General features: G+C 46.6%; 3 protein-coding genes across 8 annotated transcripts in view; 2 read left to right on the top strand and 1 right to left on the bottom strand.

Moving 5' to 3' along the window:
* Positions 1-101: 101 nt before the first annotated feature.
* On the top strand, positions 102-4,193 carry RGP1 (RGP1 homolog, RAB6A GEF complex partner 1). 3 transcript variants are annotated; one of them, XM_059142672.1, is made up of 9 exons: positions 102-311; positions 884-1,018; positions 1,397-1,533; positions 1,844-1,927; positions 2,032-2,181; positions 2,456-2,602; positions 2,796-2,923; positions 3,126-3,315; positions 3,804-4,193. In XM_059142672.1, exons 2-9 carry the CDS (start codon positions 903-905, stop codon positions 4,025-4,027), a joined length of 1,176 nt encoding a protein of 391 aa, XP_058998655.1. In that variant the 5' UTR covers positions 102-311; positions 884-902; the 3' UTR covers positions 4,028-4,193. The 3 variants fall into 3 exon arrangements, with proteins under 3 accessions (XP_058998655.1, XP_058998654.1, XP_058998653.1); XM_059142671.1 differs by having other exon boundaries at positions 109-488; XM_059142670.1 differs by having other exon boundaries at positions 109-554.
* Positions 4,194-4,253: 60 nt separating this feature from the next.
* Positions 4,254-5,279, bottom strand: MSMP (microseminoprotein, prostate associated). Its single transcript, XM_059142688.1, has 3 exons — positions 5,150-5,279; positions 4,817-4,925; positions 4,254-4,434 (listed from the first exon to the last, which is right to left on the bottom strand). Exons 1-3 carry the CDS (start codon positions 5,277-5,279, stop codon positions 4,254-4,256), a joined length of 420 nt encoding a protein of 139 aa, XP_058998671.1.
* A 2,034-nt stretch (positions 5,280-7,313) lies between these two features.
* Positions 7,314-21,303, top strand: part of NPR2 (natriuretic peptide receptor 2) — a 50,455-nt gene continuing 36,465 nt past the window's right edge. For 2 of the 4 annotated variants that reach the window (XM_059142647.1, XM_059142646.1), the window contains exon 1: positions 19,185-19,653. The gene's annotated coding sequence lies outside the window, so the exon portion shown is untranslated. Of the gene's footprint in view, positions 7,956-19,184; positions 19,654-21,303 lie in introns of those variants that run through there. The other 2 variants (XM_059142650.1, XM_059142648.1) reach the window with 2 other exon arrangements.

The following is a 21,303-nucleotide window of genomic DNA, read 5'->3' as shown; positions in this document are numbered from 1 at the left end:
TGCAGCGGCGTTGGCGGCGACAGCAATGAAGCCGCCTCGGGCTCCCCCTCGGTCGTCTTTCTGGGTCCTGGGAGGGAAGGGTCGGGCCTCGTCGTCATTGGGCCGCGGTGATTAGCTTGCCCGACCAAAGAGCTACCGAGTCCGCGGAAAGGGGAGGAGCCCCGGGGGCCAGCCCGCAAGGAACCGCCCCCGGGACCGGCCTGGGAGCTCTCGGCAGCCTCAGCCTGGTCCCCCGGCCGTCGCGCCAGGCCCTTCCCTGGGTGGGACGCCGGGTCCCGCCGGTTGGTGTCTGGGACAGCGCCTGCGCCCAGGTGCCAGCCCGTGGGAAGGTGACCCAAGGCTGCAGGACGACCCGAGCCCCTTCCGGTTGGGCCGGCCGGGTGTTTCCGGCCGGAAGGCGCTCTGTGGGGAAGGGGGTGCTGAAGGGAAGTCCCGCCTCTGTCGCGGAAGCCGCCACGCACTTGGCCCGGTTCTGGAGGGGCGGGCAGGTGAGGGCCTCGGTGTGCCGAGACCCCGTTTTCGACCGTGCGAGGTGTCCAGGCTAGGGGCACGAGGTGACGGGCAGGGCCTTGGGCTGGGACCTGGAATCTGGAGGGAGGGCGGCGGAGGCCGGTTTGGAGGTTCGGGTGTGGGTGGTAAGGGAACTAACTCGGCGCTAAGAGGGGCGGGGGTCTGGGGCCCCGAGCGAAGTCCTATCTTTACTGAGTCAGCTGCTACCCGTACTTCCCATCCACCTCCCGCATCCCAAATCCAGGTGCTTCTCCCAAACTCCGTGACGGTGACTGCCCGTCTCCTCTGACATCGCCCCCAGGCTCGCCGCAGACGCCCCTCCCTGCCATGGTACTGACCTCTGACACACACACCCTTCCCCGTTTATCTCTAGTTCTCATTCCGGAGCTGTCATGATTGAAGTGGTAGCAGAGCTGAGCCGAGGTCCTGTGTTTCTGGCGGGGGAGGCGCTGGAGTGTGTAGTGACGGTCACCAACCCCCTGCCCCCCACCGCCACTTCTGCATCCAGGTAGGGATGCAGATACTGAAGAAGGTGGTTCTTCTGGGAGAAAACCTGGTATCTATAGTGCTAAGCCAGAGCTCAGGTTGTCGTGTAGCTACGCCACCACTTTCTTGCTCATTGTGTTCTCATTGTAGGAAAGGGCTGTTTAACAGAAGATGGGATTGACAGAGCCCTACACACGCCCTTCCTTCCTTCTCCCCCATTCCCACTTCTACCCATAGTATACTTCTCTTTGTCTGATGGATTCTCTTTGGGGTTCTAGATTCCCTTACTCCTAGACAGTCACCTGATGGTGTTGGTCTCCTCAGGGGGTTAAGGGAGCTTGGGAGTGTATTTGTGAGGTCAGGATCGCCCCTCTGATGTTTTCTTTTCCTCCTCCCATAGTGAGGCTCTGGCCTGGGCCAGTGCCCAAATCCACTGCCAGTTCCATGCCAGTGAGAGTCGAGTAGCACTACCTCCCCCTGATTCCAGTCAGCCAGATGTCCAGCCAGAGAGCCAGACTGTCTTTCTACCACACCGAGGTTAGAGATGGGCATTTGCCTTTGGAAGGGGGCGGAGTCATTGCCACCTGAGAGTGAATTTGTTAAATTGTTCTAGTGGGTGCTTCTAGTCTTTGTCATATCGGAGATGTGGAGGAATGTATTTGTTAATGTTGGGGGTATAAGACTGATCCTATCTTACAATAAGAAAAGAGGGGTAGCTTACTTTGGGCTGCCCTTTGTTGGCAGTGCTCATGGCCCCCATTGCTGCGCTAGCTTCATCCAGTATTGGACAATGGGGTCATTAAATTGCAGGGGTTTTTTTGTTTTGTTTTGTTTTAATCTCTTTTAGGCGAGAGAGGTCAGTGTATCCTTTCCACTCCACCAAAAATCCTTTTCTGTGATCTGAGGCTAGATCCCGGAGAGTCCAAATCATGTGAGTGTCTGCCTCCTCCCCACCCCTGGATTGCCTTCTAAGGCTCCTGGAGGGAGGACTTCTCTGGCTGCCTCTGGCTGCCCTGACTACTACTTCCCAACCAGACTCCTACAGTGAAGTGCTGCCCATAGAGGGACCACCCTCCTTTCGGGGTCAGTCAGTCAAGTATGTCTACAAACTGACCATTGGCTGCCAGCGTGTCAACTCACCCATCACTTTACTCAGGGTTCCTCTGAGGGTTCTTGTGCTGACGGGTAAGTAAGGATTTCTGGAGGAAATCCAGGGCTGGGGAAGAGCCTCACCAAAGCAGAAAAGATCTAAAGAGGACTTGTGGGTGGGGGACTGGAGAAAGGCTTCCTGGTCTCCGTAAAGGTGCAAGGGGTTTGGGGAGGGAGGTTCTGGACAATAAGTTAAAGGGTACCTGGGGCATGGTTCCCATTACCTTCAGCCTTCATAGGTTGGAGTCTAAAACCTAATCTCTACTGTCCATTCCCTCCTAGCAATATTTTCTGCTCATTCTCTCTGTAGGCCTTCAAGATGTCCGGTTTCCCCAGGATGAGGCCGTAGCCCCATCTAGTCCATTCCTGGAAGAGGATGAAGGTGGGAAGAAGGATTCATGGATAGCTGAGCTGGCTGGGGAGCGTCTCATGGCTGCCACATCCTGCCGCAGCCTCCGTGAGAATCCTTTCACAATTGCCCCCACCCCACCAGCCCTCTCATAGTATTACAGATTTTCCTAATTGCCTGTACTTCTAAGGACTCACTGATATCCCACATTATAACGAAAAGCCCCACCTTGGCCTCTGGCTCCCAGCCCTTGATACGCTCCAGTGTGGACTCCACACTTACAGTGTCCCATTCTCCCCAGATCTATACAATATCAGTGATGGCCGAGGAAAAGTTGGGACATTTGGCATCTTCAAATCTGTATACAGACTCGGCGAGGATGTGGTGGGGACCTTAAACTTAGGGGAAGGAACTGTAGCTTGTTTGCAGGTGAGAAGGAAAGGGGCTTTTGGGGTGCTGGGCATGGAGGGCTAGGGAGGAAGGAGAAGGGCCTGCATAAAGAGGGGTGGTATATAGAAGTGAAGAGTGTGGTCACCCAGGGTGAAAAAAGCTTGAGGTTGGGCTCAAGCCTCTCATCTAGAGTCCGCACTTCCCAGTGCCTGCTAGCACCCACTTCTCTTCTTGCTCCCAGTTTTCAGTAAGCTTACAGACTGAGGAGCGTGTACAGCCCGAGTACCAGAGGCGCCGCAGGACGGGAGGTGTCCCCTCCGTGTCTCATGTGACTCATGCCCGGCACCAGGAGTCCTGCCTGCATACAACTAGAACCAGCTTCTCCCTCCCCATCCCTCTCAGCTCCACCCCAGGCTTCTGCACAGCCATTGGTGAGATCCTGACCGTTATCGGAGTGGGGAAGAGAGTAAAATGTCCTCTTTCTCTGTGTAATGAGTCCTGATTCCTAACAAACTCTTGGCCATACCCACACCCAGCCTTTGACCCTTAACACTTTCTCTGACCTTCAGCCTATTTCCTAGATGCACTGACATTTAAACTTTTAAGAGCTTTGTGGGTGTTCTTCCTTTCCCTGCCCACTGTGACCCTGTGGCACATTGATCTCTGATGCTCTAGCATGTTTACGTCAAGCTCCCAAGTCCTGACTGTCCCATGCTATAGTTATTAGGTGCTTGACCTTGCTGTCCTGATTGTCACATTTCTGGTTAACAGATTTCTTTAGAGAAACCCTTGATCCTAGCCCTGTGGCTTTTCCTCCTCTTCCCAAATACTGCTTTTTTTTCTCATTCACTAACCACATCCTGCACTCGTTTTTACTCCTGGCTTCTAATGCCTCTGCCTTTATCTTTTTTTCCCACAGTGTCCCTGAAGTGGCGATTGCATTTTGAATTTGTAACATCACGAGAACCAGGTTTGGAGCTCCTACCTCCTTTGGAACAGCCTGAGCCTGTCACCTGGACAGGGCCTGAACAAGTGCCCGTGGACACCTTCAGCTGGGACCTCCCCATCAAGGTGCTGCCCACAAGTCCTACCCTGGCCTCATATGCAGCCCCAGGCCCCAGCACCAGCACCATAACCATCTGAAGATGGCTCACCGTGACACTATCTTTCTTCAGGATACAGAGAACTCAGCACCTGGACTCTAGTAGGGCCTGTTTTTCCCACGTGGGGTCCAATGGAATGGACAACGAGAGGCAGGCTTTCAGCTGGAGCATTAATTTATTTATTCAGAATAAATTGGCAGCTGCTAGTGGTTTCCCTGGAAGTGGCAGCAGCAGTGGGAAGTCAGCAGAAGGGTGATCAGTTGAGTTTAGCTGGAGTGGGGAGCAGGAGCCCCAGGAGCAGGGTTGTTAGCTGAGCCCCATTCTGGGTCGGGCCCTCCCCCTTTGCAGGGTAGCCGAGGGTCAGATTTTTGCACCAGGGAGAATTGGCAGGTTCCTGCCTCCTGACGTACCTCACAGCCTGCAGGGAAGTCGATGGGATGCTGGGACCTGGGGAACCAAAGGATGGGAAAGGAGTCAGCACAGTGAAGGGCCACCTTTATCCCTGCCCCACACTTCTCTCTGCCAGCATTCCTCTCATATCTTTCCCATATCTTTAGTGCCCTCTTGGTCCCCCTAGCCAAGCTCTCACCTACCATATATGGATTTTTTCATTTCACAGCAGAAATACTTCCCCTCCAGACCCACCCCTACATCCCTCATTTTGTAGCTTGCAGCCTTATCTCTCAAATTCTTGTTGGTAACTTCAGGTTCAGCCTGCCTCTTACCTCTGTTCTATTCATTCTCACATCACAGCAATCTGGTTACACCCTGGCCAGCCCTTAGTCACTCTAGTCAGAGCCATTCTCTCTGGCTGTCTTTGGTCACTCACGTGTCACAGCAGCCCACACCGACGGGATGCAGACAGGTACAATGGAAACAGTCCTTGCGGAGCCAAGACTCACCCAGGGTGAAATATTTCCCTTCATAGTGGCAGGGGGCTAGGGAAGAACAGGAAATGTTAGTGTGCTGGGGATTGGTGGTGGCCGACAGAATCGCTTGTGGTCTGGAATGGGAGAAAGTAAGTGCATATTGCCCCCATATTTAGTCTCTCCTGTTTCCAAGCTGGAGGGAGTCTGGGTATTCTGGTAGAGGATCATCTCTAAGCCCCCTCGCCCCAGCTCCCTGTGTCCTTGTCCTTTCCTAATGCCTCCCCCAGCTTTACCTTGAGCTTGAAAGTAGCACTTGCTGTGGACTCCTGGCTGCTGGAGGAGCAGAGAGATCACCAAGCAGATGATCCCCCAGCTTCCCAGGACCCCCTTCGCCTGTCCAGCCCAGAGCATCCTTAGGGTCATTCCTGTAGCACAGCCCTCGCGATCCCTTCTTGGCCTCTCTTCTGGTCTTGTCTCTGGCTTTTCTTTGTTTTTCTCCTTCGGTCTTAGTTTCTGTCTTTCTCCCCTGGGCTTCTGTCTCTCACCATCTCCGTGCCCTCTGCTCTCACAGGCTTGGGAATGTTTATAAAGTGAGGACCCTGGCCCCCTGCTGAGTAGAGCTGGAAAAGCTGTAATTCTGTTTCCTGAGGTGAGGGCATGAAAACAAGAGGTCCAGCTTTAACAAGCTGTGAGAGCTGATTCATGCCCAGGCACAGCTAGGGGGAGGGAGGTGGCCATGGAAGGGGCACTGGACTGGGCATTTCCCCAGCAAGGAGGTGGGAGGGGGGAGGGCCCCCAGGTGGTCCCCACATCTCTTCCCTGACCTGGAGAGAAGGAAGCATTCCACCCTTCCCCCAACACACATACACACTCCAGGGGTGTGTGTGCTGGGATCCTTGCCTGGACCGGAGGGAGGTATTTCCTGGGGATGGCTAATCCTGTGCCCCAGCCAAACCAAGGAGCTGCAGTAGGGTGCAACAGCCAGAGGCTCCAGGAGAGCGAACAGGCACCTGGAGCGCAGACTATTTCTCTCAGACCCTATGGCAGAATCTCCCAGAAGTATCCTAGAGACATGGCTGCCCCTCAGAGATGGGGAGGCAGGTGTCTCTTCCATAAGCATCCTGAGGGTGCATTGTTCAGTACCTCCAAACACACAGTAGATACACGATCTTCCCATAGTTAGGGGTGGTACTTTCGAAGAGGAATGTCTTCAAATACCCAGGTGATATGAGTCACTCATTTCACAGAGGTATGCCGCTTTCCTCTTGTACATTATGGAATGAGAATTGAGGAATCCTCTGACATCCTCCTGCAGGTTCTAGAGACCCCCATGTTGGCTGGTTAAGAGCATAGGTTATAGAATCAGACTAGTTGGATTCAGATCCTGATTCTACTTAAGCCTGTGGCCTTGGGCAAACTACTTCACCTCTCTAAAACCTGTTTCCTTATCTTTACATTGGGATAGTAATACTAACTCATAGGGTTGTTAAGAGGCTTTCAATGAGGTAATGCATGTAATGGTATTAGTACTGTCCCTGCCACATGGCCCCCAGAAAATAGTAGCTGCTGCGATTAGTTCTAGAGTTCAGAGACAAAGGTACAGTTCTTTGTTTAAATCACATTGAGAAGCTCTGCATAGCTGAGGGCTTCTGTTAGGGGCTGCGGTCTCCTACCACAGACTTCTGCCCTTTTCGCAGTTGTGTTCCATGTCACCCTTACCACCTCCAGTTTGAGAAACAGTGTTGCAGATAAACCCGCTTTTCCTAGCTCAGTCCCCTCACTTCTGCCCTGGGAAGAGGTGTCATTTTCTAATCCTTCCAGCTGACTTGGGGGCTCCAGCTTTTCATGTTAGGATTCTGATCCATTGCTGCCCATCCCCACTCCTGTGAACTCTCAAGTTCTTTCTGACCACTCTAATGGGGGCCATCTCTTTGCTACTAATGGCCCCTCTCTCTCAGTCTGCCACACTCCAAAGACCCAATCCGAGTTATTCCCCTCCTACGCCAATCACTTTGACATTCTATTTATCCTTCTGAGTCTCCAGTCCCTTTTACTGCAAGACTCCCATTCCCTGTCACCCAGCGGATCAGATACGAATACTTCTGGCTGACCTTTTTAGAGGGCCACCCTCTTCACCATTCAGAAACACAACTTCATCCATCCACCTCAGATTCCCTGTCTGTCCTCTTCCAAGTAGATAGCTTAAGTGGATGGAGATGCCAGTTGTACCACATGTTCACCCTTGTCAGGTCTGCTACCTTTCTATTTCAGAGGAGTACTGAGAGAATAAAGACTCAGTGGTTGAAGCAGGGTGCTCTGACGTAGGGTGGCGTGTGGGAGGCATGGCCCTGGACTGCTCTCTTGGCTGGAGGAGATGGATGAGAAGGCTTTCTAGCACAAGGGCCCGAAGTCTTGTCAGTGGTCAATAGCTCTGCTGCTGCCTTTCTGGGGAAGGGGGACATGCTGACACCCTGGAAGTCCGGACCAGTCTTTTGCTTCTGCAACCTGGAACCAACCCAGTAGGGGGCAGACACGACTGGGAAGCTAGGAAGCTTGAAGGTAGTGATGATGCTGGAAGGCAGAGGGGGCCCAATGGGGATTGGTGTGTGAGGTAATGGGGACAGAAGTGAAAGCCGCCTGTAATGAAGAGAAGGTAGGCTTGTGGGCAGGAGTAGGGGCTTCTGGAAAGAAAGGCTGGGGCTGAGCCAGGATTCCTCTCTCAGAAGTTGTGGGGCTGTGGGTGTCTGGAAGGTGTTGGTTGAACCCACTTGCATTCCAGCTGATGGGTGCGCTCAAGTGTGCGTTTCTGTAGCTGCGTGGGGCTGGAGGCCACGCTTGTGGTTGCTCCGTGTGTGTGCGCTTGTCTGTTGGGGATGTCAGTGTTTAGGGCCCAATTCTGTGATTCCTGGGGCAGCGGTGGTTGGGGGTGCCAGTTGCGGGGGGGGGGGGGGCGGCCGGGAGGCTTTGGTTGGCGCGCACTGCCTGCGAGCGCGGGGACAGAAAAAACATCCGCCGGAGGCCCAGCGGGGCAGCGCTCCAGCGGGGCCCGGCAGGTGCGCGCGGAGAGGAAGTGAGCGTATTCCGGCCACTGGCCCTCCGGTGAGTCACTGCCGACCCCCCGCTGCTTGCCGCCGGATAGGAGGGACCCGCCGCAGCCGGGAGATTTGGGTGGCTGGGGCCCCTGAGGGTGGCTAGGTGTGGGGGAGCCCCGGGAGGGTCATTGAAGCGCCGGGGAGTTAAGCGGGGATGGGTCCTGCGGGGTCCCCTATCAGACACTGAATACAGAGCCTGCGACTGAATGGAGGCTGGCCGGGAATGTCTGCTGGGAGAATCTCTTGGGGGCAGGGAGAAGGCCCCAGAGAGCTGGTGGTGGGGAGGGAAAGGGGCCCAGGGGCAAAACGGCAAGTGGGCGAGGTGATGTGGCCTGGGGAGGGGCGGATTGCGGGGCGGCAGAGCGAGAGCGAGGTGTACTGGAGTGCTGGAGGAGTGCAGCGCCAGTGTAGGCCTTGGCGAGCCAGAACCTGTAAATTAAGGAGACTTCCACATCAGGTAGGAAGGTGGAAACGGCCAGACCGTAGAGGTACGGTCTGTCTAGAGGTGTGCACTCTGACCGTGGAGGCTAGGTTTTGGGGGTAGGGGACTTAGGGTTATGTAGGTACAATGTGGCTAGGTCATTAAAAGCTTTGAATGCTGGCGTGAGGAATTGGGATTTGCCCTCACAGGTAGAATCTATGGCCTTCCGAGCAGGAAGAGCAGTGAGTGACTTAAAGGTGAGGTTAAATGTGTCTAAGATTACCATCTGCCATTCATTCGGTCTTTGCCAAAGAATTAGGCGTTGATGTTCTAATTTTAATAGTCATTTAAAATAACATAACTGCATATATCAAGCTATTAAATGTTGACGTTTTAAAAAGAGTTAAAAAGTCGGGTTCAGTGTTTTAACACCCACAGTGAGGCTATCAAGATTAGTTATATGGCACTGCCATGCTTTTGTGCCTTTGTCCCCCTTGCTGACTTGCGTGAATTCTGTGTTTCTAATACCTCAGTTCTGTATCAGCACAACACCTCTCATTTCCCGCTCCCTCATCTTACGGTCTTTGTTTTTAAGCTTATCTTTTCTCTGTGCAGCCCTATAACCTGTCCTGTGAATCCTGAGCCAAGTAAAACATTTGTTGGGGGGTGGGCATTAGGCTACAGTATACAAAGACAAACAACTCGGTTTTACCATATATATTAGGTCACTTACTGTCTTCTGTGGACATGTGTAACTATGAAGTTTCTATATTTACCCTGTGACTGAAAAAGAGAAAGGTAAAGGTGTTATATTCACAGTAGCATTTCTTTAACAGCACTTAATTAGTCTGATTTCTAAAATCAACTCCACAGGGACGGAGCTCAGCGGGAAGCCTGCTTTTCCCTCTGCCTCTGCCTGCCACTCTGTCTGCCTGTGCTCACTCTCTCTGACAAAAAATAAAATAAAATAATTTTTAAAAAAATGTAAAATCAACTCCACAATGGTATTTTGTACTTGTCTCAGAAACGGACACTAATTCTGTCATGATCTTTATTGTTTATTTTATTTCAGGCCAAAGGCAATTCTAAGGAGCAGGATCTTTATGATTTATTTTAAAGATCTTTAAATCCTACAGTTGCCTTTGGCCCCAGACAAGAAAATCTGGGTCAGTTAATTAAAAAAAAGAAAATAATTTCCTACTTTGGACCCTGTTGCTTTCTCCTCTGCTGTTTCAGTCCCAACCCTACCTTATTCCCAGTGGCTTTTGCCTTCATTCCTTCTTTGCTCTGCTGGGCATCTTTAGAGGAAAACTTCACACCAACTTCCCCTACCATAAATTCTATCCCTTCCCTCAACTCTGCACTTCTCTTTGCCAACATACACCACTACTTCTTCATTGATTTTTTTTTTTTTTTAAGCCTACAGCCCTTTCTGGCTCTTTTCCATCTTTAACACTCTTGTTGAAATCTTCTTTTTTTCCACCTTTCTCTTTGGTAAGACCTTAGTTTTTTGTTGTTGTTGTTTGTTTGTTTTTTTAAAGGTTGAATTTTACTTATTCTGCATGATCTACTTCTGTCTTCCTTCCTCTCCTCTCACCTTTTTCTGATTCTGGACTGTTTGGAAAGCCTCTTATGCTTGCTTTCACCAAGCCTTCAACCTTCCCCTTATGATTAAGCTAGTCTTCCTCTAAGATGCTTATGTTTCCACTATTTTTCCTACAAGGATAAAAGTTTTCAAATTTATATCTACTTCTGTTTCTTCTTCCAGTATTTTGCATTCAGAAGCATGACATGGTCAACCGTAGAGTCCGTTGGATGACTCCACTGAAGCTTTTGTATGCTAGCCACTGAAGAGTGAATTTCACAATTTTGGCCCCAGATTCCTTAGTGTTGACCAAGAAAGGATGTTACCACATGCGTGTGCATGAATTCTCTCATGTACACATAAACACTAAAATGCACAGATAATGTAATAAGTCAGTACATGTATATGAATATATATTCAGTACGTTACATTATAATCAAGCCAAGTGCATTTTGGGGTGGAGGATGAAGATGGGTTAAGTTCATAGCTAGGATAGAATGTTAAGAGACCTCATCCTTTGGCATTCTCTGTTGAGAAGGTTGAAAGAAGCTGTTCCTATGCAGATGAGGAGATCGCATGAAGGAGACTGAGTTTCAGGAGTTGAGAGAGATGATAAATAAGACCATGGGTGAACAGCAGGGGAATGGGATGAAGGGGCCAGAGTTCCAAGAACATTCAATTGCTATACTTAGCCTGGTGTTCTCTTTGGCAGAGAATAGAAAAGATCCTCTGGTTCTAGTACTGATTTCAACTGTGGTCAAGTTTCCATTAATAACCCATACTGAAGTTTTCCCACCTTGTCTCTGAACCATTGGTACCATTCTTAACAAGTTCGTGTAATTTTTTTTCTCCTTACAAATTACTACATTCATGATAGCCTGTACTACCAGTAATTAATCCCTAACTAACCACCATTAATGTTTGACTAAATTCCCTGTCCGCTTAAATGTTTTCATTGTTGGGGCGCCTGGGTGGCTTAGTGGGTTAAAGCCTCTGCCTTTGGCTCAGGTCATGATCCCAGGGTCCTGGGATCGAGCCCCGCATCGAGCCCCACATTGAGCCCCACATCGGGCTCTCTGCTCAGCAGGGAGCCTGCCTCCTCCTCTCTCTCTGCCTGTCTCTCTGCCTACTTGTGATCTCTGTCAGTCAAATAAATAAATTTAAAAAAAAATGTTTTCATTGTTCCTGCCTGCTCTGTAGTCTTCTTGTGGCAGTAGTGACTTTTAAAATTCTATTTATGATTCTCACTTTTATCTTATATGTAAATTGCTCTTTTCTTAAAATTATAGATTCAAAACTAGATACTTAGAAGGCATCCAGTTCTTTGTTAGTTCTAAAAGATGATCAAGTTGGTCTTTGCTTGACTGCTACTGAAAAGGGTCACTTCCTTCTGTGGTCAGAGGCTGTCCCTTCTACTGTTATCTGGCTTTAGGTACTAGAGAGTTGTTAAATTGAAATCTGTCATGTGATGGCATCTCATTTCCCCCTTAATTCTGCTTTTTGAAACAACATGGGGGAAAAATCTACTTGTTTTTCAATGTGGCAGCTCTTTAAAGATTTGAAAGTGGTTCATTTTTTGTTAGCTATTTGTCTAAGCTTTTTTCTTTACTCTAGCACTGTCCAATAGAACTTTCTGTGGTGATGGAACTGTTCTCTGCCTGTCCTGCCTAATCCTTAGCCACTAGCCACATGTGGTTTTTGAGCACTTGAAATATAGCTAGTGTGACTGAGAAATGGAATTTTAAATTTTAGTTAATTTTTTTTTTTTTTATTTTTTTATTTTTTTATTTTTTTAAATATTTTATTTATTTATTTGAGAGAAGACAGTGAGAGAGAGCATGAGAAGCGAGAAGGTCAGAGGGAGAAGCAGACTCCCCATGGAGCTGGGAGCCCGATGTGGGACTCGATCCCGGGACTCCGGGACCGTGACCTGAGCCGAAGGCAGTTGCTTAACCAACTGAGCCACCCAGGCGCCCAATTTTAGTTAATTTAAATTTAAATAATGCCTTGAGGTGAATAACTTATGTTGGTACAGCTCTAAACTCTGGGAGTTAGTTTATTGTCATATGGCTGTCTTTTGGTTGCTCCAGAAATCTTATAGTCACTTCAAACATGGTAAAAATGTATGTAACTGGGCTCTTGATCTGCCTAAAGGCCAATCTTACATGTTGTCACAACTGAGAAAAAATGCAGACCCAATCCCCAAAGTAATGTCAGATTTTACTGAAGGTTCCTTAGAAGGGGTAGAAGATAAAGGCTATGTCTCATCTCTCGTACCCCAGAAGTAATGCTTTAAAAAAACAAACAAACAAACAAACAAACAAACAAAAAAAAAACCTCATTTAATTTCTCTTTCCCAAAGAGAAAGAGTCCTTAAAGTCCCTCTTCCTCAAGTTGCTACCAGATCTCTCCCTCATCTTTTCTCCTTTCCCCAAAACATCTTTTGTCCTTCTCTTTGAGTCTTACTTTTCTTTTTTTTTGAGCACCACCATCTTCTCCTTTGAGAAGAATTCTTAGGGGTGCCTGGGTGGCTCAGTCACGTGTCTGCCTTCCGCTCAGGTCATGATCCCAGGGACCTGGGCTTGAGGCCCTGCTTCTTCCCTCCCTGCCACTCCCCTGCTTGTGCTTGTTCTCTCTTAAATAAATAAATAAGTAAATAAATAAAATCTTAACAACAACAAAAATTCTTAGGTGTGCTCCTCTTTCTCCAACTTCCCTTTCATTATTTTATTATTATTATTATTATTTAAGATTTTATTTATTTATTTATTTATTTTTGTAAAGTTTCAGAAGACTTTGTCTTCTTTTTTTTTTTTTAAATTTATTTATTTGACAGAGAGATCACAAGCAGGCAGAGAGGGTGCCTGGGTGGCTCAGTGGGTTAAGCCACTGCCTTCGGCTCAGGTCATGATCTCAGGGTCCTGGGATCGAGTCCCGCATCGGACTCTCTGCTCAGCAGGGAGCCTGCTTCCTCCTCTCTCTCTCTCTCTGCCTGCCTCTCTGCCTGCTTGTGATCTCTCTATCAAATAAATAAATAAAATCTTTAAAAAAAAAAAAAAACAAGCAGGCAGAGAGGCAGGCAGGCAGGCAGAGAGAGAGAGAGAGAGAGAGAGGAGGAAGCAGGCTCCCTGCTGAGCAGAGAGCTTGATGCCGCCGGGCTTGATCTCAGGACCCTGGGATCATGACCTGAGCTGAAGGCAGAGGCTTTAATCACTGAGCCACCCAGGTACCCCTATTTTATTTTTTTTAAGATTTAAAAAAATACATATTTATTTGACACAGAAGCAAACGAGAGAGACAGAGAGCAAGCACAAGCAGTGGGAATGGCAGATAGAGAAGAAGCAAGCTCCCCGCTGAGAAGGGATCTCAATGTGGGGCTCAATCCCCAGATTGAGATCATGACCTGGGATCATGACCTGAGCTGAAGAAGGCAGCTGCTTAAGTGACTGAGCCAGTCACCACCCCCCACCCCCACCCTGCTGTCATTATGTCTGCTTGATAAAATCAAAGAACTTTTAAAGGATCAATTTCTTGGGGTGAAGGTGGAGGAGGAAATTAGGGCTAGAAGATCATAAAAAAAAATTTTTTTCCTTTCTCACATAATTCCCAACCTCCTTCTAGGAGTCTTTTCATTTTCTTACCATTGTTTAAGAGTCTTTATTTAGCTTTCTTTTACAAAGGAATCTCTATTGTCTTTTTTCACTCCAGATCTATGTTTGATGTATCCTCAAGCTCCTTCTTTATAGTTCCTTTATCCATTTTCCTTTCCTTTTCTTTTTTTGCTTATATTATTATTTTTTTTTTTTTATTTAAAGATTTTATTTATTTATTTGACAGAGAGAGATCACAAGTAGGCAGAGAGGCAGGCAGAGAGAGAGAGGAGGAAGCAGGCTCACTGCTGAGCAGAGAGCCCGATGTGGGACTCGATCCCAGGACCCTGAGATCATGACCCGAGCCGAAGGCAGCGGCTTAACCCACTGAGCCACCCAGGCGCCCTGCTTATATTATTTTTAACAGGTTTCTCTTTACCAATCCTCTACATGTAGAGAGAGGCTGCATCCATTGAGGGAGTGGCGTTCATTGCTCACTGCTGTCACCCAGTGCCTCGTCCTTTCTTGATTTCCTTCTTGGCTCATCATTTTTGTCCATACCTACCTCCCATCATTGTCTGTTCTAATTTTTGTTGATTTGTTTTTGTTTTTAAGTAGGCTCCATGCCCATTGTGGGGCTTGAACTCAGGACCCTGAGATCAAGAGTCACATGCTCTGCTGATTGAGCCAACCAGGTGCCCGTTTTGTCTGTTGTTCTAGTCTCCTTCTTACCTATATCTTTAATGACATTCACTGTTTTTTTTTTTTAAAAAGTGATTTTTGGGGTCTCATTTTTTTCCCCAGGGGGCTTCACATAATTTTCTGTACTGTGACCAAAATTGTGTATGTAGCATTGATTTCTGTGGATTGGGAATGGTGGTGCCGAGGAGCAGAATATCCTCCACCACGGCACTGGGGTTTGGGCTAGGAGAGACTTTATTGTTTGGGGCCAGTCCTATGACCTGTGAGATGTTTAGGAGCATCCCTGACCTCCACTGTGGTAACCAAAAATGTCTTCAGGCATTGCCAAAATGTCCCCCTGGAAGGCAAAATCAGCAACCCTCTCCCCATGTTGAGAACTACTGTACTAGAATATGGGCTTTCTGAAATTGATAGGTGGCTATACTTTTTCTCTCCGACTGCTGATTTGCTTGCTTAGCCTGAATTTTCAAAAGTGTGGTCTTTGTCTTATTTGGTAGGAGGTGGCTTCTTAAAATTGCAGGTTTCTGAGCTCATCCTAGACCTGTTGAATCAGAAACATTGGAAATTAAATCTGGAAATCTGATTTTTATAAGACACTACACCCTCTTCTTCCCTAACCAGGTAATTCTTATGCCCTAGGCTTGACCCTCCTGTGGCATAACTGCTGCATTACCCACATTTTTTTCCCTGCAGATCTCACTGGTGCTCCAGCTTTGCTTCCGCTCTTGGCCCCAAGATGCCAACACAAATAAGGAGGCCTCAGGTTACCAGGACAACTGGAGCACAGGAAACTGTAAAGGTTCTACGCTCCTACAGGCATCATGGACTGTGGCTGCGCTGGCTTGATTTCTCCTTAGGGGCTCAGTCATACTTTCTACTTCACGCCCTCAAATTCTCTAGACTGGCAGATGCTCAGGCCCAAGCGACAGACCCTGATTTTATAGATCTGGTGGTGGAATATGCAATGGGTGGCATGGAGAATGGTGAATGAAGCTTTCTTACTAACACTGATGATATTCTGTGTTGCCTTGGTGATAATTGAATTTTATATGGTGAGAATTATATTCCCTTGCGAGTTGATGACATTACAGGTTTTGGAGTCAGAGTGCTTAATTTATTTTTATTATTTGTAGTTGCCTCAGTGGACCTTGAGTCTTAGATCTTTTTGGATTCCTGGATAGATGTTTTCACAATTAGCTTTGGGTCAAAAGACTTAGCAATCTACTTCTGATAAACTGGGAGCAGCTAATGTTAAGCAAGAAAAGAATAGTTACCAGATAATGAGTTTGAATTCTATTTACATTTCACCATAAAACTAGTCATTTGTTTTAAGGAAGATCATCTGGTTTGATTAAGTCTTTAAAGCCCTGAATAAATGAAAATCTGCTTGCACACCTAAGCACTTAGATGCTTAGAAAATGTTGAATCTATCTAGAACTAGAGCAGGCCACCTCCATGGAGCTTCTTGGTGGGTTGGAGCAAAAGAGAATAAAAGGTGATAAGGCAGCCTTTATAGCTCTTTTCAAAAAGCTGAAGGATTCTCCTATGGAGGAGGGGCTAGATTTACTTGCTTTAGGTCCAGAAATTAGAATAAGCACCTTTATTTCAGATGACAGTGATGGAGTGACAAACTTCTACTATTAGTTGGTGAACCTCGAATTGGAATGAACTGATTGTTAGGCAGTGAACTATTTGTGACTGTATTGTTTATATGGAGGTTAGATTACTGCTTGCACAAGATTTTGGATGAGAGTTGGGACATTAAATTGAGTTTGGCCTGGAAGGAAAAGCAGGCAAATTTATTGGAGGGCAATTTACCCTTTCTGTTATATGATTCTGTGGCAACTCTTAAAGTCATTACTGTTTTCCTAAACACCTCTGCCAAGTTTACCCCCTTGAGTCATTGAATATTAGAGTTGGTAGTAGAATCTTTAGAAATTTCTCAAATGTTGTTCCCTAGACCTCTGGAGATCACTCAAGAATGCCTCAGAGGTGGCTGAGAGAAATAAAATGAAGGCTAGCTAAGGCTCTGAGCTCTTGACCTATGCTCAGCCAGAACAATCTTGCCTTGTTTTTCCCCCAGAAAAAAAGGGTCCCATTGGGGGAAAAACTTGCAAAAGCCTAATATTCTAAGTTCTTCAAATTTCTGACAAAGAAACTGTGATATGGAGCAGGGAAGTGTCTCGCCAGAAGTCATACAGCTTGTAAATTTCAGAGTTGGAATTCAAATTGAACCCTTCTAATCCTAATCTTCTACTCTACTAGCCCAACTTCTTGTAATTCAGTACAAGTTTCTCTTCATTTCTCTGGCCCCACTGTAATCCAGAATTTTATTTCTTAGAACTGTCTTCTGTTAGCCCCTGAATTATTCTCCCTGCTCTCCAGTCTCCTCTTCTTCTGGTCTATGTTATATACATGGTTGCCATGTTGTTCTTCTTGAAACATTGTCTTTATCATGGGATTTCCCTGCTTAAGAACCTTCTCTGGGGACGCCTGGGTGGCAGAGTCTGTTAAGCATCTGCCTTTAGCTCCAGTCATGATCCCAGGATCCTGGGATCGAGTCCTGCATCAGGCTTCCTGCTCGTCTGGGAGGGAACCTGTTTCTCCCTCGGTCGGCTGCTCCTCCTGCTTGTGCACACACTCTCTCTCTCTCTGACAAATAAGGAGGGAGATTGAAGAACAGTGGGGGACAGTGGAGGAAGGGGGGCACTTAAAATAATTATTTCTCCACTGAGGAGAGCCTCACAGAGAAGGGAAACCTGAGGAAGCAGGCTTGGTGCTGACAGAGAAGGAACTACTTAACTGTCTTGCCGGATCCACTGCCAACCATTTCTTTACTTCTTGCATCACTCTGCTAAAGTGAAGTCCCAAGAGATTGTTTGATTGGCTAAGCTTGAATCAAGGGCCATCTATGGCTCTATCAGGATATAGAGAGAAAGGGTCTAGGAGAAGGAGCCCCCACCCGCACCCCGAGAAAGTCCTTGGTTTCTGTGAAGGGAGGGAAAACTTTTGGTTTTCCTCTCCCAACAAAGATGTATAGAGAACAGGAGAGTTAATTGCCTGAAATGACGGCAGAGTAGTCTTAGGAAGGGGGCACGGATGGTGGGAACTAGAAAGGACAAATGTCCACTGAATTCATCACCCCTCCTCTCAATTCTTTCTTACACTTCCATCCTAGAACTTTCTTTACTTTTGGCTTAACCCAAGTCCTCAGGTATAGTTTTAGCATTTATTTTGGAGACTAAGGTGCAGTGAGTTATGGGGATGAGGGAGAGAAGTGCAAGACAGCAGGTAGAAAGGGCAGTTGATGGGTTTTACTTTGTGTTCTGCCCTTCCTGTGTTTACATGAAAGCCTTTCCAGCATCCGGCCATTTAAAAAATGATCGTAATAAACATTTGTAAGTCAAGTTACAAATAAAGACTATCCGTCTGGCTGCTTCTCTGATAGTGGAGCCATTCTTCCCCTGTGCCATAAAGAGGGTGGCCAGGGAGGCATTTCTGCTCATCTCATGTGTGTGTGTGTGTGTGTGTGTGTGTGTGTTCCTGCTAACACATCAGATGATTCTCCATGTTCTTTGGAAGGTCCAGACTCCAGTCAGAGCATGTATTAGAAGTGTTTCGTTTTCCTACAGTGGGAATTCTTTACTTTTGAAGCATTCACTTCCTGATTTAAAAAAAAAATAGCTTTTTTTAACTGTTACCATTGCTTAGACCTGATTTTTTAAAAATTCACTTAGGTTAGGGGCACCTGGGTAGCTCAGTTGTTTAAGTGTCTGATTCTTGGTTTTAGCTCAGGTCATGATCTTGAAGAAGTGGGATCGAGCCCCGCGTTGGGCTCTGCATTCAGTGCAGAGTCTGCTTCAGATTCTCTCCCCTTCCCTCATGCTCACTCTCAATCTCTCTCAAATAAGTAAGTAAATAAATAAATAAAATCCTTTTAAAAGATTGACTTGGTTGGGTTAATCACGAGAGGGTGTGCAAATTCACACTCTAACTTCTATGACTTGGGAAGCAAATTCCCTAATGCCTTCCATTTCCACTGGATAAAGAATCTATTTCTTTGGTATGTTGCGGAAGGCTGATGGATCAAGGATAATTCTATACTACCCATGGGCTGCTTAACTTCTGTAATGATTTGCTGGCCAGACACTATAGGTAACAAAAAAGACTTATGTAACTCCTCAACTGTTGCAAAATAATTATTTTTTCAACTTTATGGAAATATAATATACAAACAAGATGATGTATATGTTTTAAGTGTACAATGTAGTGAGTTTTGACAATGCTTGCACCTATATAATCATCTTCCCAGGTTGTAGAAATTTCTATTACCCCCTACAAACACAAATTCTCTTGTTATTCTTTCTAGTTTCCCATCCCCCCGTCCCAAATATTTGCTGATCAGATTTCTATTATTGCAAATGAGTACCATCTATTGTAGAGCTTCATATAAATGGAATCATACAGTGTGTATCCTGTTCTTGGCTTCTCTAAGTCAGCATTATGTTTTTCATATTCATTCATGTTTTTGTGTATATAAGTAGTCTATCCCTTTTTATTGCTAAGCTGTATTTCATTGTTGGATACGCCACAATTACTTCCCCAAAGATTAATGGTACTGAATTTATCCAATCATCTTCTGATGGACATTTAGGTGGTTTTCCACTTTTTGGAAGCTGCTTGAACATTCATGTACTAGTCTTTTTGTAGACATATGTTTACATTGTTCTTGGATAAATACTTAGGAGTGAAATCTTAGATCTTGTGGTAAGTGAATGTTTATCCTAATGTCGGAGAAAAGTGCCAAACTGTTTTCCAAAATGCCTGTACATGTTACACTTCTCAGCATTGGTGAGAGTTCCGGTCACTCTGCATCCCCATCAGTACTCAGTATTGTCAGTTTTTAAAATCATTCTAGTAGGTGTATAGTGATATCTCATTGTGGCTTTAATTTGCATTTCCCCAGTGATTAATGGTACTGAGCTTTTTTTCATGTGCTTATTCACCAATATCTCTTATTGGGTGAATGAAGAATTATACCCATCACAGAGCTGGGCCACAATTGCAGACTAAGCAGCAAAGACAAAAGAACGTTGCACTGGAGATCTGGGAACCCAGAGGACCACTTGCTCAAGGAGTCCAACTTCTTGCTGCTACAAAGTCCCTTTCCCCTCATACAACTAGATCCATTCCAGACAGAAAAGCAGGGGAGAGATGGCTCTCTAAGAGACTGAGCAACTTTGATTCAAGAGAGTCGAGCAGTCCTTACAGACTTTAAATGATCAGATCTGACCTTATTAAACTGGTTGGGAACTTCCGAAGGATGTGGTATCAGCAACTGTGAAGATGTACAAGACCTTCATGTGAGTAAAGGGTACCAGTCAGCTCATCCACCAGCTTTGATAAGGTAAGGCAGGACTGAATGTGGAATGATGCAGGCCTGTGCGCTTGTGACCAAGAGGGGCTGATTAGACCCATCTAGGTAGGCTAGGATAGATGTCAGAGGTGTCGGCTTGAGTTTCTCTATCTCCTTCTCCCCTACTCACACAAGTGCACTCTCTCTCTCTAAAATGAATGTTTAAAGAAGTATCTATGTTTATATGGTAACTTTAATGATTTTGAGGTGATCATGTGGAAGTAAGGGAACAGATCACAGAGCACCTTGAAATCCACGATAAGTTGTTTGTAGTTCATCCCATAAAGGGGAGGCCAGTCTAGGGTTGTACACAGAAGAGTGAGTTGGCCAGTGCTGCATTTTGGCTGTTTTATAGACAGACGAGAGAGGATCAACACTAGACTCTAGAAGACAAGTTAAAGGGCAGTTACATTGGTTCGGGTGAAGGATGGTGGTGGTTTTCTCTGTGTAGGGTAGAGCAGTGGAGAAGTGGATGGTTTTGAGAGAATATTTTGGAGGTCTAGCCAGCAAGACTTAGATGTGAACAGTGAGGGAGATGAGAATTCAAGGATGACTTTGAGGTTTTGGCTTGAGCATGTAGGTGGATGATGGTGCCAGTTACCAGTAAGAGAACTTCGGGGTGTTAAGATACTTTGGGGGAAAATCATGTGTCTGATTTTGGACATTGTGTTTGAAGTGCTTGCAAGTCCATCAAGTGAAGAGATCCAGTAGACAATTGGATATATTAATGTAGAGCTGACCGAATCCATTCTTGGCATGTGGAGATAGTTATTGGAGTTATGCATGCGTATAGATAGAATTATTGAGAGTTGGGTGGAGAAAAAAGAAAATTTAGAATAAAGCCTTCAGGAATACCAATGAACCCGAGGGACAGGTAGTGAAGGAAAAGCCACTAAGAGACTGAGAGAGAGCTGCCAGGTAGTTGGAAGAAACCTATGGTATGGTGGTGTCACAGAAGTTGTCCCATTACAGTCTATTGTAGAGAAATGTCAGAGTGTTTGGCTGGACTCCTGGTGCTGCTGAAGTTACCTGTAATATCTGATAGGGTGGGTGGGCTACAGAGGATCAGAGGAGTAGACCCAGAATTCACCGTCATGTTAAGTGTCTCCCTAATAACATGGCGGCGTTCTGCCTGTCAAATCTGAAGCAACCTAAATTCCAGGAGGTAGCAGGGGGTCAGAGGAAGGAGAAGGCTCCCACACAGCTGTATTACCTTCAAAGCTCCACCTTTAACCTGGTCAGGTTCAGCAGGATCCAGGGGAATCCCAGTCTATTGTCCCGAACCATCCCACAAATTTTGTTACAACCTTACCACTTCCCCAAAGCTGATCCTCACCCTCTTTTCCATCTTTGCAATTCTGATTCTGGTGCCTAATTCATTTCCCATGGTTCTTGGTCTTTGTTTTGGTTACTTTCTGAGTAATAACTTCCATATATACATACTTATTTTTTTAAATGATTTTTATTTATTTATTAGTGAGTGAGAGAGCAAGTGAGGGAGCATGAGCATGAGCAAGGGGGGAGGGAGAGGGAGAAGCAGACTCCCTGCTGAGCGGGAAGCCTGATGGGTTGATCCAGCACTCTGGGATTGTGACCTGAGCCAAAGGCAGCCGCTTCACTGCCAGGAGCCCCACCATATAT

Source organism: Mustela lutreola, chromosome 12 (assembly GCF_030435805.1).
Source record: "Mustela lutreola isolate mMusLut2 chromosome 12, mMusLut2.pri, whole genome shotgun sequence".
Classification (NCBI taxonomy): Eukaryota; Metazoa; Chordata; class Mammalia; order Carnivora; family Mustelidae; genus Mustela; species Mustela lutreola.
The sequence above is the reverse complement of the archived record's forward strand: the minus strand, read 5'-3'. Positions and strand labels throughout refer to the sequence as shown.